The 17,268-nt window shown below is 46.7% G+C and overlaps 1 protein-coding gene across 2 annotated transcripts in view; it reads left to right on the top strand.

Moving 5' to 3' along the window:
* pacsin3 (protein kinase C and casein kinase substrate in neurons 3) overlaps nucleotides 1-17,268 on the top strand; it is a 22,914-nt gene continuing 5,646 nt past the window's right edge. Inside the window, exons 1-9 of one of the 2 annotated variants that reach the window (XM_079998262.1) lie at nucleotides 1-391; nucleotides 3,731-3,797; nucleotides 10,048-10,148; nucleotides 10,870-11,026; nucleotides 11,975-12,210; nucleotides 12,460-12,615; nucleotides 13,290-13,465; nucleotides 14,940-15,060; nucleotides 16,693-16,835. In XM_079998262.1, coding sequence (XP_079854388.1) covers nucleotides 10,095-10,148; nucleotides 10,870-11,026; nucleotides 11,975-12,210; nucleotides 12,460-12,615; nucleotides 13,290-13,465; nucleotides 14,940-15,060; nucleotides 16,693-16,835 — 1,043 coding nt within the window. In that variant the 5' untranslated portion in view covers nucleotides 1-391; nucleotides 3,731-3,797; nucleotides 10,048-10,094. The remainder of the gene's footprint in view (nucleotides 392-3,730; nucleotides 3,798-10,047; nucleotides 10,149-10,869; nucleotides 11,027-11,974; nucleotides 12,211-12,459; nucleotides 12,616-13,289; nucleotides 13,466-14,939; nucleotides 15,061-16,692; nucleotides 16,836-17,268) is intronic. The other variant, XM_079998263.1, reaches the window with a different exon arrangement.

The following is a 17,268-nucleotide window of genomic DNA, read 5'->3' on the forward strand; positions in this document are numbered from 1 at the left end:
CACGGCGAGCGAACGACGCGGACCGGACGAACCGGTGCCCACGGTGCGTGGAACAAGTCTCCCCTCCTACCGCTGCGCTTCCACGGATACCAGGAAGAGAAGCAAAACAAGCAAACAAACAAACGAACAAACAAAAAACAACACCCCAAAAAGGTGGAGGGCGCCGGGCGAGCATGTGGTGGTGAATCCGACGGAGCCGCCGCCGGGGGTTGTAATGGCCGTGGGGAGGCTCGCTGGCGAACGGCGTGTCGGCTGAGAGGTTAAGCGACTCAACGAACACGACGTGTCGCGCTAGTTCCACGGACACCGCCGGACCCTGGGGAGCTTTGAGGGGGGGCAACGGGGTTCGAATCAGCCGCAGGGACCGGGCCCGGGCGGAGTAGAGCAACAGGTAAGTGAGGGACGTAACTGAGGTCGGTGTGTTCATCTGTCATGTGATTAAACGTTCAGACAAACACAGGTTTTGCCGACATACGTGCGGGCGATGTGTCAACGTAATATCGAGTATATCGCAGTGTCGCGTCGCGACGTGATCGATACTGAGTTGACACATCGCCCGAGACGCGTCTGGGGGCTTGCTTATCGTCACACCGCGACGTCGTTCGATTCCGCCCCTCGGCGTGCGTGCGGTTACGGCGGAGCGACGCGTTTCCCCGACCGCCGTGGACCGTTATGGCTTTTCTCATCCCCGCCGCCGCGTCCCCGGTCACAATGTCCACGTTACGGATCACCGCTTTTCGAGTGTCCCGATGGTTAATCGACAGAAACAGTTCATCCGAAACCGCCGTGGTGCCCCGACTCGGTCCCGGTTCACCCCGTGACGTATGAACCGGATTCGGCTGGGTTGCTGGGGCGGTGCCCGCGGCGTGCGGACAGGGGGGGAGAGCCCGGACTCCTGCCGGATGGCGCGCACACCCCCGGCGGCGGCGGGCCGGAGCCTTCTGCCGCCCCGCCTGGAATTTCGTAGAAAGCCGAAATACGCCAGTGCGGCGCGCTGGAGGCCACCTCTCCCAGGGCAGCCACTCGGGGAGATGTCCCCGCTGTGCTGGCGTTCTGGCGGCGCACGGTGCAAAGCAGTTGGTTAGGAAGTGGAATATAAGGTGCTTTGCAGAGCTCTGCTTACATACCGTGGTTGACGAGAAGAGAGGGTTCTTTGGGGAGAGGGGCGGGCGGGTCATTAGATGAGGAACGAAGGATGCCGTTTTTTTCGAAACCTTCACTCTGCCGGTCTTTGGTGTCGAGCTCCCCATCTCCAGGGTGCTGCTGTGTGGTGCCAGTGTCGCAGGACACCCTCACTACGTAAACGAGGAGCCACACGTAACCCCGTCCAACACGACGGATGTTCAATGAAACCAGGCCTGAACCAGGCTCACAATTGTGTCAGTCGAACCGGGTTCGGCTGTTTCAGGGCGAATATTCGGCGGTGGAGTGGTGGTGGTGGGGGGTGGCTCTTCCGATGGGCGGTCGTCCAGGGCCTTTTCGATGTAGGTTATTGTATTTAACGTCTCCTCGAACGAAGCAAGTGCGCGTGGAGTGAAACTTTCTCGCTGACTCTCTCCCCGATCGCCCCCCTCTCCGTGCGTAATGCGCAGAAAATAATCGCAACGAGGCCACGGGTCGTGCCCCGTTCCTCCCACGGCGACCGGGGCGCACGGAGAGTGTGACAGGACGACGCTCTTCGTGATTAAAAATAAATAAATAAATAATAATAATAATATATATATATATTTCCCCTGATTTATAATTCCCCGTTGAAATGTTATCCCTGTGCATTTTGTAAGCTTCAGTGTGTGTGATCCTGTTATCGTAATGCACAGACAGAAAAAAACTAAATAAATAACGACTGTTCGACTTTAGGAATCTCAGTTGCCTGACAGGTTTCCGACTGATGACTCGACTCGACTTGACTTTCAAGGGGCAGCTCTCAAAGAAACCAACTTGATCGCCTGCTTTTTTTTTTTAAAACAAAGAACTATGCTTGATATATTCACCAAGAAAAAAAGATAATCTGTACATAACGTTATTCTGTCCTGTAAGACCCCACACTAAGTTGAAATCTGTACCGTTGAGCAGTGGCTTGGATCGTTACTTGGCACTGGCCAATACTCAAAAGTTTAGGATTCCAAATTGGTATCAGCAGGGAAAGGATGAATGAGTAGTGTGAATCCCCAGCTTGGGGTTTGTCTTGAGTGCCTTATGTTTACAGTTTCCCAAAAAAAACACAAGGGTTAGACAAGCCACAATGGAGACAAATATAAGTATGAAAGGAAATGGTTTTGGGGTTAAGTCTTTGGCACCACTCGATGCAACGTGCAGCAGGGCCCGGGCCCGCTGCGGATCCCCCCTCAGAAGCTGTTCTGTCGGGCTGGCATTGGAAGCTGTGCCGGCCCATCATGGCGCCACTGATGTGGTTTAGAAATACGAGCCTCTGGCAGGCTTGGATTTAAGACGCACTCTTCTTCTTCTCTACTTTTTTTCTTTTTTGGGTTGAAATTTCTCCCTTCCGTGTGTGCATACTGAGATTTAGTCAGTAAATGGCTGCACCAGACCTGCTATCGGAGGGCATCCCGGCATGGAGACCACCTTATGAAGCGGCAGGATCTTTTGCCTCCTGTTTCAATGTGGACTTAAACGTGACTAAAACCAAGGAGGTGATTATTGATTTTAGACGTAACAGAGATGGAGCCAAAGACTGCGTCATGCGTAATGCAAGTGTGGAAATTTTTACATCATACAAATATTTGGGCACTGTTTTCGATGATCACCTTATGTAAACACTGAGGCTGTTGTGAAGCAGGGGCAGCAGAGAATTCACCTTCTCTGCAAACTAAATTATTTACCCAGTCCTGTCATCCTCTGTCATTTTTATCAATCTTTTATTGAGTCTCCTGACTTTTTCTTTTTATCTGCTGGTTTCACAGCCTCACAGTAAAAGACAGAAACAACCTGAACACCATTGTTAAAATCCGTCCTAACATCACCGGAGGGAAACCAAGGGTTCTGGATTATTTTTGCAACCAACAAATCCTCCAGAAAGCAGCGAGTATTTTGGCTCCTCCTGGACATTCTTTTCTTCGTTGCCATCAGGGTGTCGTTATGTTTTACCTGTTCATAAAACTAACCGCTTTTCTAAATCGTTCACTCCCTCCGCAATTAGACCACTAAATGCTCCGTGGGTTTTTTTTTTAACCATTGTCATTGCTGGTGAACGCTTTATCTGATCTTCTAACGGGTGCTTTCGTGATACACTGCTGCTGTGGGTGATGCTTTTCAAAGGAACTTGTGACTCGTGATGCTTTGACACCCCCTTGACAGATAATTTGTCCCCCTCCTCTCCACTAGTTATTTCCAAGCCCGGTCATTTTAGAGGTGTGAGGTAACTCTTGTGCCCTCCGCGTGCAGGGGGGCGCTGCTCTCCGGTCCTCCTCATTATCCTTTTGCCCTGCAATCCAATGTGTGGCATTTCACTCCGACTCCCAGAATTTGGCACCTCATGGCACCGGCTCCTATAACTGGCACTGTCAGAAACCTGCCTGATTCATTTGGAAATTTGTGGACTAACATCATCCTGCCTGTTACCACGGTCTGAGCTGCGGGGATCTAACCGCGCCGCTGTTGCCCAAACGGCTTTTTAACAAACCTGCCCTCTGTTTCCCTGTCGCTCCCTCTTTTCTCCCTCTGTCCATCCGTTTCTGTGGGCGGCCGCTTTGTCTTCCTGTCACGTTCTCAGGCCATTGAAGACACATCCTGTCTTCCGTCTGGGACATCTGTCCATCTCCCTTTTCATCTCTAACAAGGTAAGCGTTTGGTGTTACTGTAGAGATCTACTTTTACAACGTGCAGACCTGTGTGTACTTTCTCTGGTTCTGTCGGGATTTATAATTCATGGTGCACCGTAATGTTAGTTATCACATCATCACCCTCATAATGTAACGCTTAAACCTCTTTCCTGTACTTGCACCCTTGGGTTGATGTCTACATTTAATTTGTCACCAATGTTTTATTTTTATAGCGTCCTCAGTCATGTTGCTACTGTCTACGTTTGCTTGAGGGCACATGTTTTTGCTGTGATTTGAGGTCCCCCTTTTGTAACGTGGAAGAGTTCTCTATGAAGGTCTTAAGGGCCTACTCTGGTCATCCTTCTGGTCATCTCAACACTCCACACACACACCACACCACCACACCACACACACAACATTTGAACACATTCACCACAACAAGGAGGTTGCGACAGCATTCATCATCAAGTCCTCTTTGGCATCTTAAGGAACCCCATTCATAGCCAAACACCACAATGGGTTGGATAGCATAGTGCCAAACTTATTAAAGAGACAGTGCCATTTCCCAAGCTTGAATATGAAGGGACCGCTGAAGCTGCCTTTGAACACTGTGAAAGAAAGAAAGAAAGAAAGAAGTGCTATCCGAATATAGTATTTCATTCTTTTTTTTTTTTTTTTTTTTAAATACCGGTATGGCTCATCCAAAGAGGCCGGATGATTTTACTTTCAGAATACAGGGCTTAGCATTGGCTTTCAACTAAATAAACTTTCAGGTAATTTTCCTTCCAGTACTTGTTGAAAAAGTAAATATAAGATGTTGTGATGTTGTGAAGTTTCCATCTATCCTCAAAATAAGTAGAACTGGAAGTACTGAGGTACAGGGGTTCCTGTCAGAGCTGGCAGATCTATCTGTGTGGTTGGATTTAAAAATTACATCATTGTGGTTTATGGATTATTAATAGGATTTGATAGGAAATGCTCAATGCTTGGAACCATACCTCTGATCAATACTTTTACCACCCTCTGTCAACAATACTGATGTAGGATTCCACTAGTTGGCAAACATTGCAGCAGGCCCTCATGGATGTAGGCTGCAGCAATACTGTTGGTGGACATTAATCAGATTAATGACCATGAGTTTCCAGTGGGCTTTTGAGCTCTGGACCTGCCTCTCCTCCATCCCTCCTCCCTTCTCGGCCCTACATTCCCCAGTCTCCTCCCCCCATCCCCTGTCCTGCCTGCCCTGACCCACTTCTGCTTAAACCCACTGCCAGAATCTCCCTCTCTCTGTCTGTGTCTGTATCTACGACTCTTTGTCACATGCCCCCACCTCCTCCAGATTGTGATCAAATGCTCTAGTGTTTGCTGTAAGCTGTTGTGTGTGTGTGTGTGTGTGTGTGTGTGTGTGTGTGTGTGTGTGTGTGTGTGTGTGTGTGTGTGTGTGTGTGTGTGTGTGTGTGTGTGTGTGTGTGTGTGTGTGTGTGTGTGCGCGCACGCACAACCCCCAGACACGTGTATTTTGGTTGCTGCACATAATGCGTGTTTCCTTCGTTTCCAAGCAATAGAAACTAGTTCCACATGGCTGTAAGTTGTGATCCAGTAACCACATCAGAAGGTATTCTTGGATGTGTTTTGTGTGTGACATAACCGTTCTTAAACTTGGTTATTTACCCCCAACAGCATTTTCCCCCGCACCCAACTGTGTCTGGGTGGCTTGTAAACTGTTCTCTGCTAGGTAATAAGAATGCATCCCCCAGCACGCCGTTCCCCACTAGAAGCATCACTGCTAAACTGTGAGCATCACTCGCTCATTTATTTCAGCGGCTCTGCTAGTGGCTGTCAGGTAAATTTGACATTCTAGCGGCACTTGTAAAGCTGGGCATCCCACTCCCCGAACCAGCGACGGGAGGTCGAGTCTCACATTATTACATTACATTTAGCAGACGCTTTTATCCAAAGCGACTTACAATTATTCAAACACCGACGGACACAGCCATCCGGAGCAATTAAGTGTCTTGCTCAAGGACACTACAGCATGCTAGCAGGAGGAGCCTGGGATTAAACCAGCAACCTTTAGATTACTAGACGACCAGCTCTACCTCCTGAGCTACCATCCCACATTATTTCCTGGCCTGCAGTGGAATTCAGCGGAAACCACAGAGTTAAAATTCTTCATTCACTTTTGGTTCTGGATACCACGGTATGATTAATATACTGGATTAGGCCAATGTCTTCAGGCTACCAGTGGTAGTAGAAAAATATCTGGTTGCTGAACTCAGCAAATTTGTATCACTATAATATGGTTTATATGTGATGGTAGTTGTTTTTATTGTTATATTGTACAGTACAGTATACAGTATATCATGGGAATTTCATTTATTTCTAAATAAAGGCTCTAAGTTTCTTTTTATCCAAGCCCTCTGGATACACATCTCTCTTCCCGAATTGGACGCTGGCTCTGTCCTGGCCCCGTCCTGGCCCCATCCTGCTATATGTGCCTCTTCTAAAGGAGCCTCATCCCATAGTTTCTTTCCATCAAGTTAGCCCACGTTCACCTCCTCTGTTTTTTTTACCCCTGCAGGTCTCTGTACACAGGCTCCAGTGGGGCCCTGCCCTCCTGCGTGGCCTGAGGTCTCAGAGGGGTTAAACTGAGGGAAATGAACCCAAGTATGTGGTCACTGACCAAGGGAACATAAACATCCTCCGTATGGACACACACACACACACACACAAACAGCCATGGGAGGGTGGGTGGGATCTGTGAATGTGGATGGGCGTTGCATGGCTACTCAACACGCACTCTACCTTTTTTTTTTTTTTTTTTTTTTTATTTATTTTTTTTCTTCCCCTCATTAAACCAAGGACAGTATGCTGATGTGTCTCGCAGCTGAAATATTTTCTGAGGTGATAAGCTTGCTGAATATATCTGATAGTTGAATATGTACAGTATTTGGGGAAAAAAGGTGAGGAGAATGGTGGTCGGTAAAAGTCTGCTCGCACAAAGCGATGGATAAGAGTAGAGCAAGGAGGGCTTGTTCAAAGAAGGTCTGTGGCTGACAGCAAGGAACGAAAGGTAATCTAGTGTCTGTATGTGTGCAGTAATGCTGTTTGAAACTATCTGCAAAAGTAGTGGGATACACAGATCGGATGATGCACGATTCTCTGCTCATTTTGTACATGGCTCAGAAATTCAGTATTCATACAGTACCCACAAATTCCCACAAGGAGGTTCTAAGTGGTTGCACATAGTCGAAAAAAAATTGTGTTGTTGCAATCTTAACCATATTTACTAATTTTACCATATTATTTTGGCCTGACTGTGTTCCAATGTTTCCTTGATTGCATATTTGTAGTTTGCACACCTGTTTAGCCTGTGCTTACTTGATATACACAAACTATAATATACAAAAAAAAAAAATATAAATTTGATTAGAAGTTGTTGAGACATTAGGATTTTTTAATTATTGCCATAGAGGTGAAAATAATCTTGTAACATGTCACAGAGTTACCCCGGTAAATAACTCATTCATTCAGTCTATGTATTAACCTTGGAGAATTTGCAGCAGCCTTATCCGTACGTGTAAAGGCAGAGGCTTTGGCTGGACCTGGTGGCAGGCACGCTGTTTGGCAGCAGGTCCGCAGTATGAAGCGGGCTCTCAGTGTGAACGCCAGGACACTGACCTAGTCCAGGGACTAATGAGGACTGGCCTCCTGTCTGTTGGTATATTGGACAGCACAAAGCCTAATCCCTTTACTGCTGCAGGCTGCTCAGACTGTCGTTGCTCTCAGGTTGCCTGCCTCTTACATGTGAACCTGGGAACCCATCTCTGTTTTTTTACTCCTTGTCTGGAAAAGTTCAGCGATCTTGCTTTGAGTCCAATTCTGGACGTTTTGAGGCTCCAGTGCACTTGGAAGGGTGTGTTTGTGTTGAAGGTTCTACAGTGGTTCTACAGAACAGGATGACGGTAGAAACTGCTCCTTATGTCACTCCCACTTCTGGTCCGGAGTAATTAACATGTTCTGGTGAAGTGAGCCTCTCATGCTCACTCACTCATGTTCTAGAATATTGGTAGAAGACGCCTTTGCTGGCGAACCTTATGAGCATGCACAGGTTCACATATATGCAATCGGGTCTTTCGTTTTGCGTACCCTTGTCCTTAAAGCAGTACAGTGAGGAGAAAGAAGTAAAACTCACACTGAAAGGAATTCATTGGAGCATGAGAGAGATGTCAAATACTGTGGATCAGCTGTGAGGGTGTCTGCACATGAGTATCACTAATCACTCCCTGAGATACAAACACACACACTGGCTCCATATTCAGGTCTACTTTTAGCCGGTTGTGCAAGTCTGCACATGTCCTTTCCTATCATATTGTCTAGTCTACCGTGGCAATACTAGTGATTTTTGTCTCGGTTAATTACATGAGCTCAGTTTGGAACCACTCCCACAAGCTCTTTAAGAGCTCATGAAAGTTTTGGCCTGCTGACTTAACACCTACTTGCTTCAAAAGCCAAAATAAATGTTCGCCTAAGGAGTTAAGCAATAACTTTGCATGTCGTACAAGGGCCTGAAACCACCAGTTGTTTGTTATGTTCTCATGGTTTAGCCAAAAAAAAAACCTGTTTGAAATAAGCCAAACCTAAAGTTGTTCAAAGGTCATTCGGCGCTACCATGTCATTCCTCTGGTGCTGTTCTCTTATTTCACCCAGCAGGTCACTCTGTATTATAGGCCTTAGATAATGAGCCAGGCATGCCATGCTGCGTACATTGTGCCAGCTTTAACCAACAAGCCCTTTCTTAAAAGACTTTTATAGCTTAATTTTCCTATTGTGGGGTTGCCATTGTGCGCTGTGGCCATGGCTGTTTCCATTTTAGCTCCAGAGTTCAAATGGAGGGTGAGCTGCAGTTTAGATCGTAGCCTTGGCTCCGAGCAATTCAGTGTGTATTAGAGCTTTGATATAAGGAGGAATATAGGACACAGCCTTGTGCAGCAGCTTGCTCTTCCCTCTCAGGTTGTTGTGTCTGGCACAGGAACTGGCTTGGCCTTGGTCCTCCAATGTCCTTCAGTGGGACTGCGTCAGTGAGGAAGTGGATGTATAGAGTACGGAGAGGTGAGGTCACTGTGAACTGTGTACACGGTTCAGCAGCATTCGACCCAACAGATCCTGCTATCCACTGTCTAATCCAGGACCATGCTTCCCAGTTTGTGGCATGGATGGCCGTTTGAATTACCATCATTAATGGGTTGGAGACTGGAAAGAGGCTCGTCCTAATAGTGCTAGCTATCCCTACTGTAAGGCTCTATTTACAAATTTGATTTTGAGAATATGTAATGAGCAGTGGGATTCTAATAAACACATTTATTATCCAGTAAACTGTAAAAAAAAATAGAAAAAACTTTAATATCATGATACACAAATATTTGTGTACCACGATTAATGAATGGAAGCCTTTGTGTTTGCATAGGGTGTGTGTGTGTGTGTGTGTGTGTGTGTGTGTACACAAACAGTTCAGTTGTGTGCAAAGGGAAAAACAACCATCTGGCCAGCTGTAGGGAGAGCCAGCCTTGTGGGCAGCATGTGGGAGAGGATCCCTGCCCACTTGGCAGTCTTGGAGATGGCTCCGGGAGCTGGAGCTGATCAGGACCATGTTGCAGTGCAGCAGCACTGTACTCTGCTGCGGGGAACCAATTTCAGCCTGTGGGAAATCTCTGGTTTTGGCGTTATTGCTTATGTCATTATATCACATACCTTTATGCTCTATCACAAGGCGGTTTAAAGAGTCTAATGTGGGGGATGGATCCTAGGACTGAAGGAGACTGGGGGAGTTTATCTCCATAATCATAAATAATTTTACTAAAACAATCAATATTGAGGCATCTGTCCAAAATATTGTGATATTGGATTTTGTTTATATCGTCCAGCCCTAATTTAACTATATGGCGATGTAAAGTCAGACCTCACGTGGAGTTTTTCTTGCGTTATTAAGAATACTAAATTGTGGATTGCAATATCTTCATTTCATGATGATACAATGCCACTGGGAGACAAACTATAATATTGCCTTCTGTCACAGCTGGTAGTCTCTGAAGTCTATGGAAAAATCGATCCTCCTTCAAAATTCCTCCAAATACTCTGCTGTTCACTGAAATGTCCATTTGGATTCTGTTAAACCCAAGCAACTGCAATTCCAGTTCCTAATGTGTACTTGCAAGTTTAATTTAAACCTCTTTCTCTGCTTGTCCCCTTCCTTCCTCGTTGTCTCCAGCATCTCATTTAGCCGCCATCATTCCGTGCTGTAAGGAAGACCCCAAAATGTCTTCCAACGGAGACCTCAGTGACCTGGGGAGCAGTGACAGCTTCTGGGAGGTACGAACACACACACACACACACACACACACACACACACACACACACACACACACACATACACACATACACACACACACACACACACACTCGCACACCACCAGGCAGGCCTTTCACATCCACAGTGCCAACCACAGAATCTGTGATAATGAGCAAAACATCTTGTCGGCCACTTTGCCAACTCAACACTGCGTGGTTTCGCGCTCTTAGAAGGAGTTTGTGAATATGCTTCAGAGCGCTCGAGAGTGAATCTATCGAGCAGCCGTCGGCGGCGGTGTTGGAGCGGTGTTGTTGGAGCAGGCGAAGCTGTGGCGTGTTCTGTTTAAATAGACAGTCACATAATGAGTCCCTGCTGACTGACTTTATGGCTTCACAGCAAACGCACACACCTCTAGTTGCACAGTTGGCCGTCTTCTCTCCTCACTCTCCCTCCCTCTTTAAATAGAAACTTGTCAACTCATTGCTTTGTAATGAAGATATTGATATTCACATTTTGTGTCATTCACAATACGCTTTATGGGTGCGTTTCCTGTTTGGAGAACATACTGCTCTAAGCCATGTCTTCTGGTGAAACATTGAATTGTTTTGTGTGTGTGTGTGTGTGTGTGTGTGTGTGTGTGTGTGTGTGTGTGTGTGTGTGTGTGTGTGTGTGTGTGTGTGTGTGTGTGTGTGTGTGTGTGTGTGTGTGTGTGTGTGTGTGTGTGTGTGCGCGTGTGCACAGCCGGGGAACTACAAGCGCACGGTGAAGCGCATCGACGACGGCCACCGGTTGTGCAATGAGTTGGTGAGCTGCTTCCAGGAGCGGGCGCGGATCGAGAGGAGCTACGCCCTGCAGCTCAGTGACTGGGCCAAGAAGTGGAGGGGCACGGTGGAAAAAGGTACACGGGGAAAAAAACTGACGCACGCACACGGTCCAGACAAAACCAGGGCATCACCACAAGTTCTATTCATTTATTTTATATAACCTGTGCTGTCAGCATGCTTGGCATACAACGGAGAGTATTTGTGCCATTGCATCTAGGACAGAGTTGGTCTGCAAGTGGAGTTCAACTTCTCAACCTGTATTGCCACTCTTCATTCATTCTTTAATCATCAAGAGCTGCTGCAATAACTCTGTGGGATGTCAAGAGCACAGCTTTTTTGTTGCACAGAACCACCACCAATCCCCCTCCTTGGAGAACGATTGGACCATGTTTTGGTCTATAAACAACTAATCATCACTACTACTCCAAGAGGGGGGGAATCACCACCGGTGAAACAAACATGTTCATGGAAAAACATACACATAGAAACATCCGACCACAACATGTATCGGCTAAACAGAATGGATCGACAAATTAAGTCCAGGAAAATTGGAACACAAATTCGCCACGTGGCCTCTTCCTTTGATAGCTATAATAGGAGGGTGGGCGTGTGAGGGTTGTTTTTCTTATTTAACTTACTTCTCGTTTCTATTACGTTAAAATGTGTTTCTTTTTTAATTGCTTATAATTATTTGAATTGAGCAACCAGTTTGTCAGTCTTTGCAACCACTTCCAAAAGTTAGTGCCGGGCGTTGCGTATAATCCAATGGCACAACGTGTGAGTGAAATTAAAATTTCCTAATAAACATAATTTGAAATGCTTCCAAGAAACTGATGGAAAGTTAGACGGCCGGATGGACTGATAGACAGATAGGGAGAAATGGCCTTAATTTTCCACTAAGAGGAAATTTGTCTGCATACACAAATAGAAGCCAGGTCACTGTGCTTTGATTTATGTCACGTTAAACTATTTCATGTTTGATGGTCAGAAACAAAGTGCCAAACCATGTGTTGCTCCTTCAGGTCCTCAGTACGGCACACTGGAGAAGGCGTGGCACGCCTTCATGCAGGCGGCGGAGCATCTGAGCGAGCTTCACATGGAGCTGCGCGACCGCCTGGCGGCCGAAGACAGCAACAAGGTGCGCGTCTGGCAGAAGGACGCCTTCCACAAGCAGATGATGGGCAGCTTCCGTGAGACCAAGGACGCCGACGACGGCTTCCGCAAAGCCCAGAAGCCCTGGGTCCGCAAGCTGAAGGAGGTGAGGCGGCTCCATTCCCAAACTGCATTACTTAACATAGTATTGCAATTTTAGTTCTGACATTTTTTAAATACTAAATCAATAATCCTATTGTATTGTTTAGTTGTTGTGGTCAAGCCAAACGTTAACGTGTGTGACGAGTGATTCAGTTGTTTTCCATTGTCAAGTCATAAAAAAGGAAAGAAAATTTTGACTGTGTGTGTGTGTGTGTGTGTGTGTGTGTGTGTGTGTGTGTGTGTGTGTGTTTAGGTGGACTCTACTAAGAAGAGCTACCACCTGGCCAGAAAGGAAGAGCGCACGGCGATCACCAGGGAAACGCACGCCAAGTCTGACCCCTCCAAGTCGCAGGAGGAGGTTCGCAAGTACACCACCCGTGTGGAGCGCTGCAACCAGGAAGCGGAAAGGGTACACACAGGACTGTACTCAGCCAGTCTTAATACTTTAAGCATACATTCTTTATCATAAGTACACAGATATAAAGGCATTATCATCCATAACTAACACTGTAAACACACATTCTCTGTATTCTCTGTGTAGGTGTCCTACACAGAGCCGGCAGAGGGAACACGTACACACACACACACACACACACACACACACACACACACACACACACACACACCCTTTTCAAAGCATGGCCTCACTTCTTTCAGCGTGGAAGTGTCAAAGTACTCCACCACAACATACCTGTGTGTTTTAGGCATGACCAGGCCTGTACTGCTTAGTATGTAGTGACGGTTACTGAGAGGCTCTCTGCCCTGACTTCCCAATGCAAAAACACAAAATAGTTTACTTCATATTTAAAAAGCATTTACAGTCATGTATTAATTCAAACCAGGGACAAAATTAGCCTCTAGCCAGTTCCGGTATGAATATTGTCTTAGAGTATACCTTAGACTAGATTTACCTAATGCCTGCAGGTCAATTGTGAAGAATTTGTTTTTTTCCCTCTCTATGAAAACATGGAATCACTATTCAGGATTTGGGAGTGAAGCAAAACCCCTCACCTGTGTATGTGCCCCTGCACGTTATTTAAGTGTGCGTGTGCGTGTGCGTGTGCGTGTGCGTGCGTGCGTCAGGAAAAGGAGCGCTACCAGAAGGCGCTGGAGGAGCTGAACCGCTGCAACCCGCGCTACATGGAGGACATGGAGCAGGTGTTCGACATGACGCAGGAGGCCGAGCGCAAGAGGCTGCGCTTCTTCAAGGAGGTGCTGCTGGACATCCACACACACCTCGACCTGTCCTGCAGAGAGGGGTAGGGGACACACACACACACACACACACACACACACACACACACACACACACACACTTAAATAGAAGCAATAAACACTGAAGAATGGGAGTGTGACTATTTCCAAGGTGACTCAAAACACAGGGCCTGCAGAAATGTCGTGCAGTCCTAGGAGGTGTGTGTGTGTGTGTGTGTGTGTGTGTGTGTGTGTGTGTGTGTGTGTGTGTGTGTGTGTGTGTGTGTGTGTGTGTGTGTGTGTGTGTGTGTGTGTGTGTGTGTGTGTGTGTGTGCACAAGAGTCAATGGACAACTCTTGTGGTTTTCCATTAACTATCATCTTTCATAGTTCTCACAGTTACCATGGTGACATGTAACTGTTTGCCGAAGTACAACAACACCACTGTCCAAATATTGAGCGGAATTCGGTCGATCTCTGATGAAAGAAATACGTGGATTGTACTTTGGAAAAGCAAATTCACTGAAATTGGTTGGTTCAATCGTTTGTGTTCTAATTTGTTGCACTTGATGTTGAAGTGGCTGCAGATTGAAGGAAACATGAGAAACTGTGAAAGCATTTCGTTAGAGCAGGTATTGATCTTCCGTTCTTAGTCAGACACAAAGCCTCCCGGGTGAGGGAGTGTGCCACTCATCAAATCTGCTCGGTCATTTTTTCGTGGATATGGTTTTACCCCTCAAGCGACAGCGATAGGACTTCTTTTATGGGAATTGGAATAACTTCCTGGTCTTTGGAGAGATCTGGTTTTAACCGTTTTGTGTTTGTTTCTTTGGAGCTTTTAAGAGCATATTATATTTCTGTGCAAACAGGCCTGGAGCAGGGACAAATAGTCGTCAGACAGACACAGAGCAAACACTGATAAAGTTAAACATCAATGTTACGACGTGAAGGGAACTGCATTATCTGGAGCGCTGTCTCTTTCAGTGGAACCTGAAGGAATTTAAGTCCACGATCACCGAATTGCCTCTTGATTTAGAGCAGTGATTCCCTACCTGTGGTGCCGTGGCAGACCCCACAGGGGGTCGCCAGGGATCTCAAGGCCTTGGATGATTTGAGGCATATGTTTCCTAATAGTCAAATATTGGTCCAAAAAGAGTCCAGACCAATTCAAATACGATGTGTAATGAAATCCCTGACTAAATGTTCTAATGTATTGCCTGAAATCCTAAAAAACTAAATAGAACCAATTCAGACAAACATGACCACAGACCGCTAATGTTTTTTTTTAGTAGGGAACCACTGATTTAGAGGACTTTTTTTTTAGGTTTTAGTCACAAAATATAAAAACAGCCAGTGCGTATTCCAATCAGATTAACTAACTTTGAGCAAGCTTTAAGTTAGTCATAGATGGTGTTTAAATTCTGAGGAGACACCAAGTTGGAGCCTTGCTACTCAGGTCGTTTGTGATATATTGCTTTAAAGAGATGTTTTTAATTTGATCTAACAGGAAGTGACCTCATGATTCATATTTGTCCGACAGCTTCAAGAGCCTGCACCGGGACCTGGGCCAGAGCATCAATGCTGCCAACGACATGGAGGATCTGAGATGGTGGAGAAACACGCACGGACCCGGCATGAGCATGAACTGGCCACAATTTGAGGTAAAGCGGGAAACGCACGCACACATGGAACACATTCCTGATCGGGACTATTTTTCGAAAGATTTTTCAGCAATTTGCTGTAACTTTTTTGTTTGTGTTTGCTTTTGTTCTACAAAAAGGAGAAATGTCATCACAACTCCTCCACATTTTAATGTAAATGAAAAGCTGTTTGCGAAGGTGCGTGTGCGTGCGCGCGTGCATGTACGCGTTTGAAAGCGGCAAAATGCATCTTAAACAGGCTCCCAGTGAAAGCCTTGTTGTGTGGCGGGAGTCTTGAGTAGGCCTTGGAATGTTGTTTAACTGAACAAGCCAAAGACCCTCTTCCTGAGACACACACACACACACACACACACACACACACACACACACACACACACACACACAGAAGCAACATGTATTTGGTGAGTGGAAAGCTGCAGTAAAGCCGTCTCTACTACAGTATTTCCAGGTTTTTGCTCTTATCTCACAGAGTTGAGATAAATTGTACATATATCACGACATCAGTGCGGAGGAGACGACATGAAGGTTGTACAGCGCTGTACGTGAGGGTTAAACAAGCTTATAGGAGGCCAGTATAGTATGGACGGCTTAAAGGATAATTCCACTGTTTCTGCAATTCAGTCAGATGACGCTCAGGTGTTTTCCTTTAGGGGGGGGTTTCCAGCCTTGGAAAGAGTTTGAAGATGTTGGCTGTTTTTTTAAGAAACATTCCATTTATCTTTAATTCATTTATTCATAGCGATTGTCCCATTGTAGCTGTGTAATGAAGGAACATAACATTCCTAATTCAGCTCATTAACGACGACAACAACAATGGAAAAATCATCGATGATACAGGCTGCATGTTTTTATATCTAGTAATTAGGGAGCACCCGTGGGTGCAGTTGCCCTGTGCTGGTAGCAGAGAAGTGTAGAATAGAAAGACCGTCAGAATGGAGTGCAGGGAGGGGGGAGGGGTGGAGGGGGTGCAGGAAGAAGTTGATCTCCTCTGTCCTCTCTGGAATCTCCTGGCATCCCCACAGCGCTCCTCCAACCAACACAGAGAGCCATTGTCCTGGAGCTCCCCTGCTCCCCCACAAGGGCGCGTACATGCGCACACACACACACACACACACACACACACACACACACACACACACACACACACACACACACACACACACACACACAGACAGACGCTGAGTGCCTTTTACATCTGGGACAGTCAGGAAATTTCGTGCTGCATTGTGACTTTTCAAAACGTGGTAACCTTATCCCTAGCCACCTAGTTCTGTCAGCACCCTGTTATTATGTCAGGGGTGCGTGTGTGCGTGTGTGCGTGTGTGCGTGTGTGCGTGTGTGCGTGTGTGCGTGTGTGTGTGTGTGTGTGTGTGTGTGTCTTTGCGTGGGGGGCAGCGGTGGCATGGCTGTTTTTGTTTTGTTCAGTCTGGGTGTGTTCCGATTGGCCGAATTGATTATTAGTTTCAAATGGCAATGTGGTCGAACGGCTTTTTTCCCTCTTCAGAGAAAAGTGTGTGTGTGTGTGTGTGTGTGTGTGTGTGTGTGTGTGTGTGTGTGTGTGTGTGTGTGTGTGTGTGTGTGTGTGTGTGTGTGTGTGTGTGTGTGTGTGTGTGTGTGTGTGTGTGTGTGTAGGAGTGGTCTCCGGAGGCCAGCCGCTCCATCAGCAGGAAGGAGAAGAGCGTGCACTGCAAGGAGAACGTGGTCACCCTCACCAACATTGTCTCCTCGGGCACAGAGGAGGCTCCTCCCACCCCCACCATCCAGGACACGGGCAGGTAGGAAGCGCCCGGCCGGTCCTGTTCCTGGAACATGAATAGGAAATATTGAGCTGCGAAAAAAAGTTCTGAATGATCGCCGGGTGTGTGTGTGTGAATTAGGGCTGCCCCCTGAAAGTCGACGAGTCGAATAATCCGTCAGAAGCCAGAAAAAGTTGAGCGTTTTTTTTTTGGTTTTGTTTGGGGGTTTTTTGTCAGTCAATGTGCATTGCAGTAACTGGATAAAACAGATAGACGCTTACACACTGCACAGGGATAACATTTCACTGGGGGATTAGAAATAATGGGAATCATAAATATATTTTCATGTGTGAATGGTACGCCAACACGGCTCTCCGTGCGCCCCGTTCCGCCTCGTGGCCCCGTTAAGATTATTCTCTGCGCCTGACACATGGAGAGGGGGTGATCGGGGGGAGAGTGTCCCCGTTACGCA

Source organism: Zeus faber, assembly GCF_960531495.2.
Source record: "Zeus faber genome assembly, chromosome: 3".
In the NCBI taxonomy this organism is placed as follows: domain Eukaryota; kingdom Metazoa; phylum Chordata; class Actinopteri; order Zeiformes; family Zeidae; genus Zeus; species Zeus faber.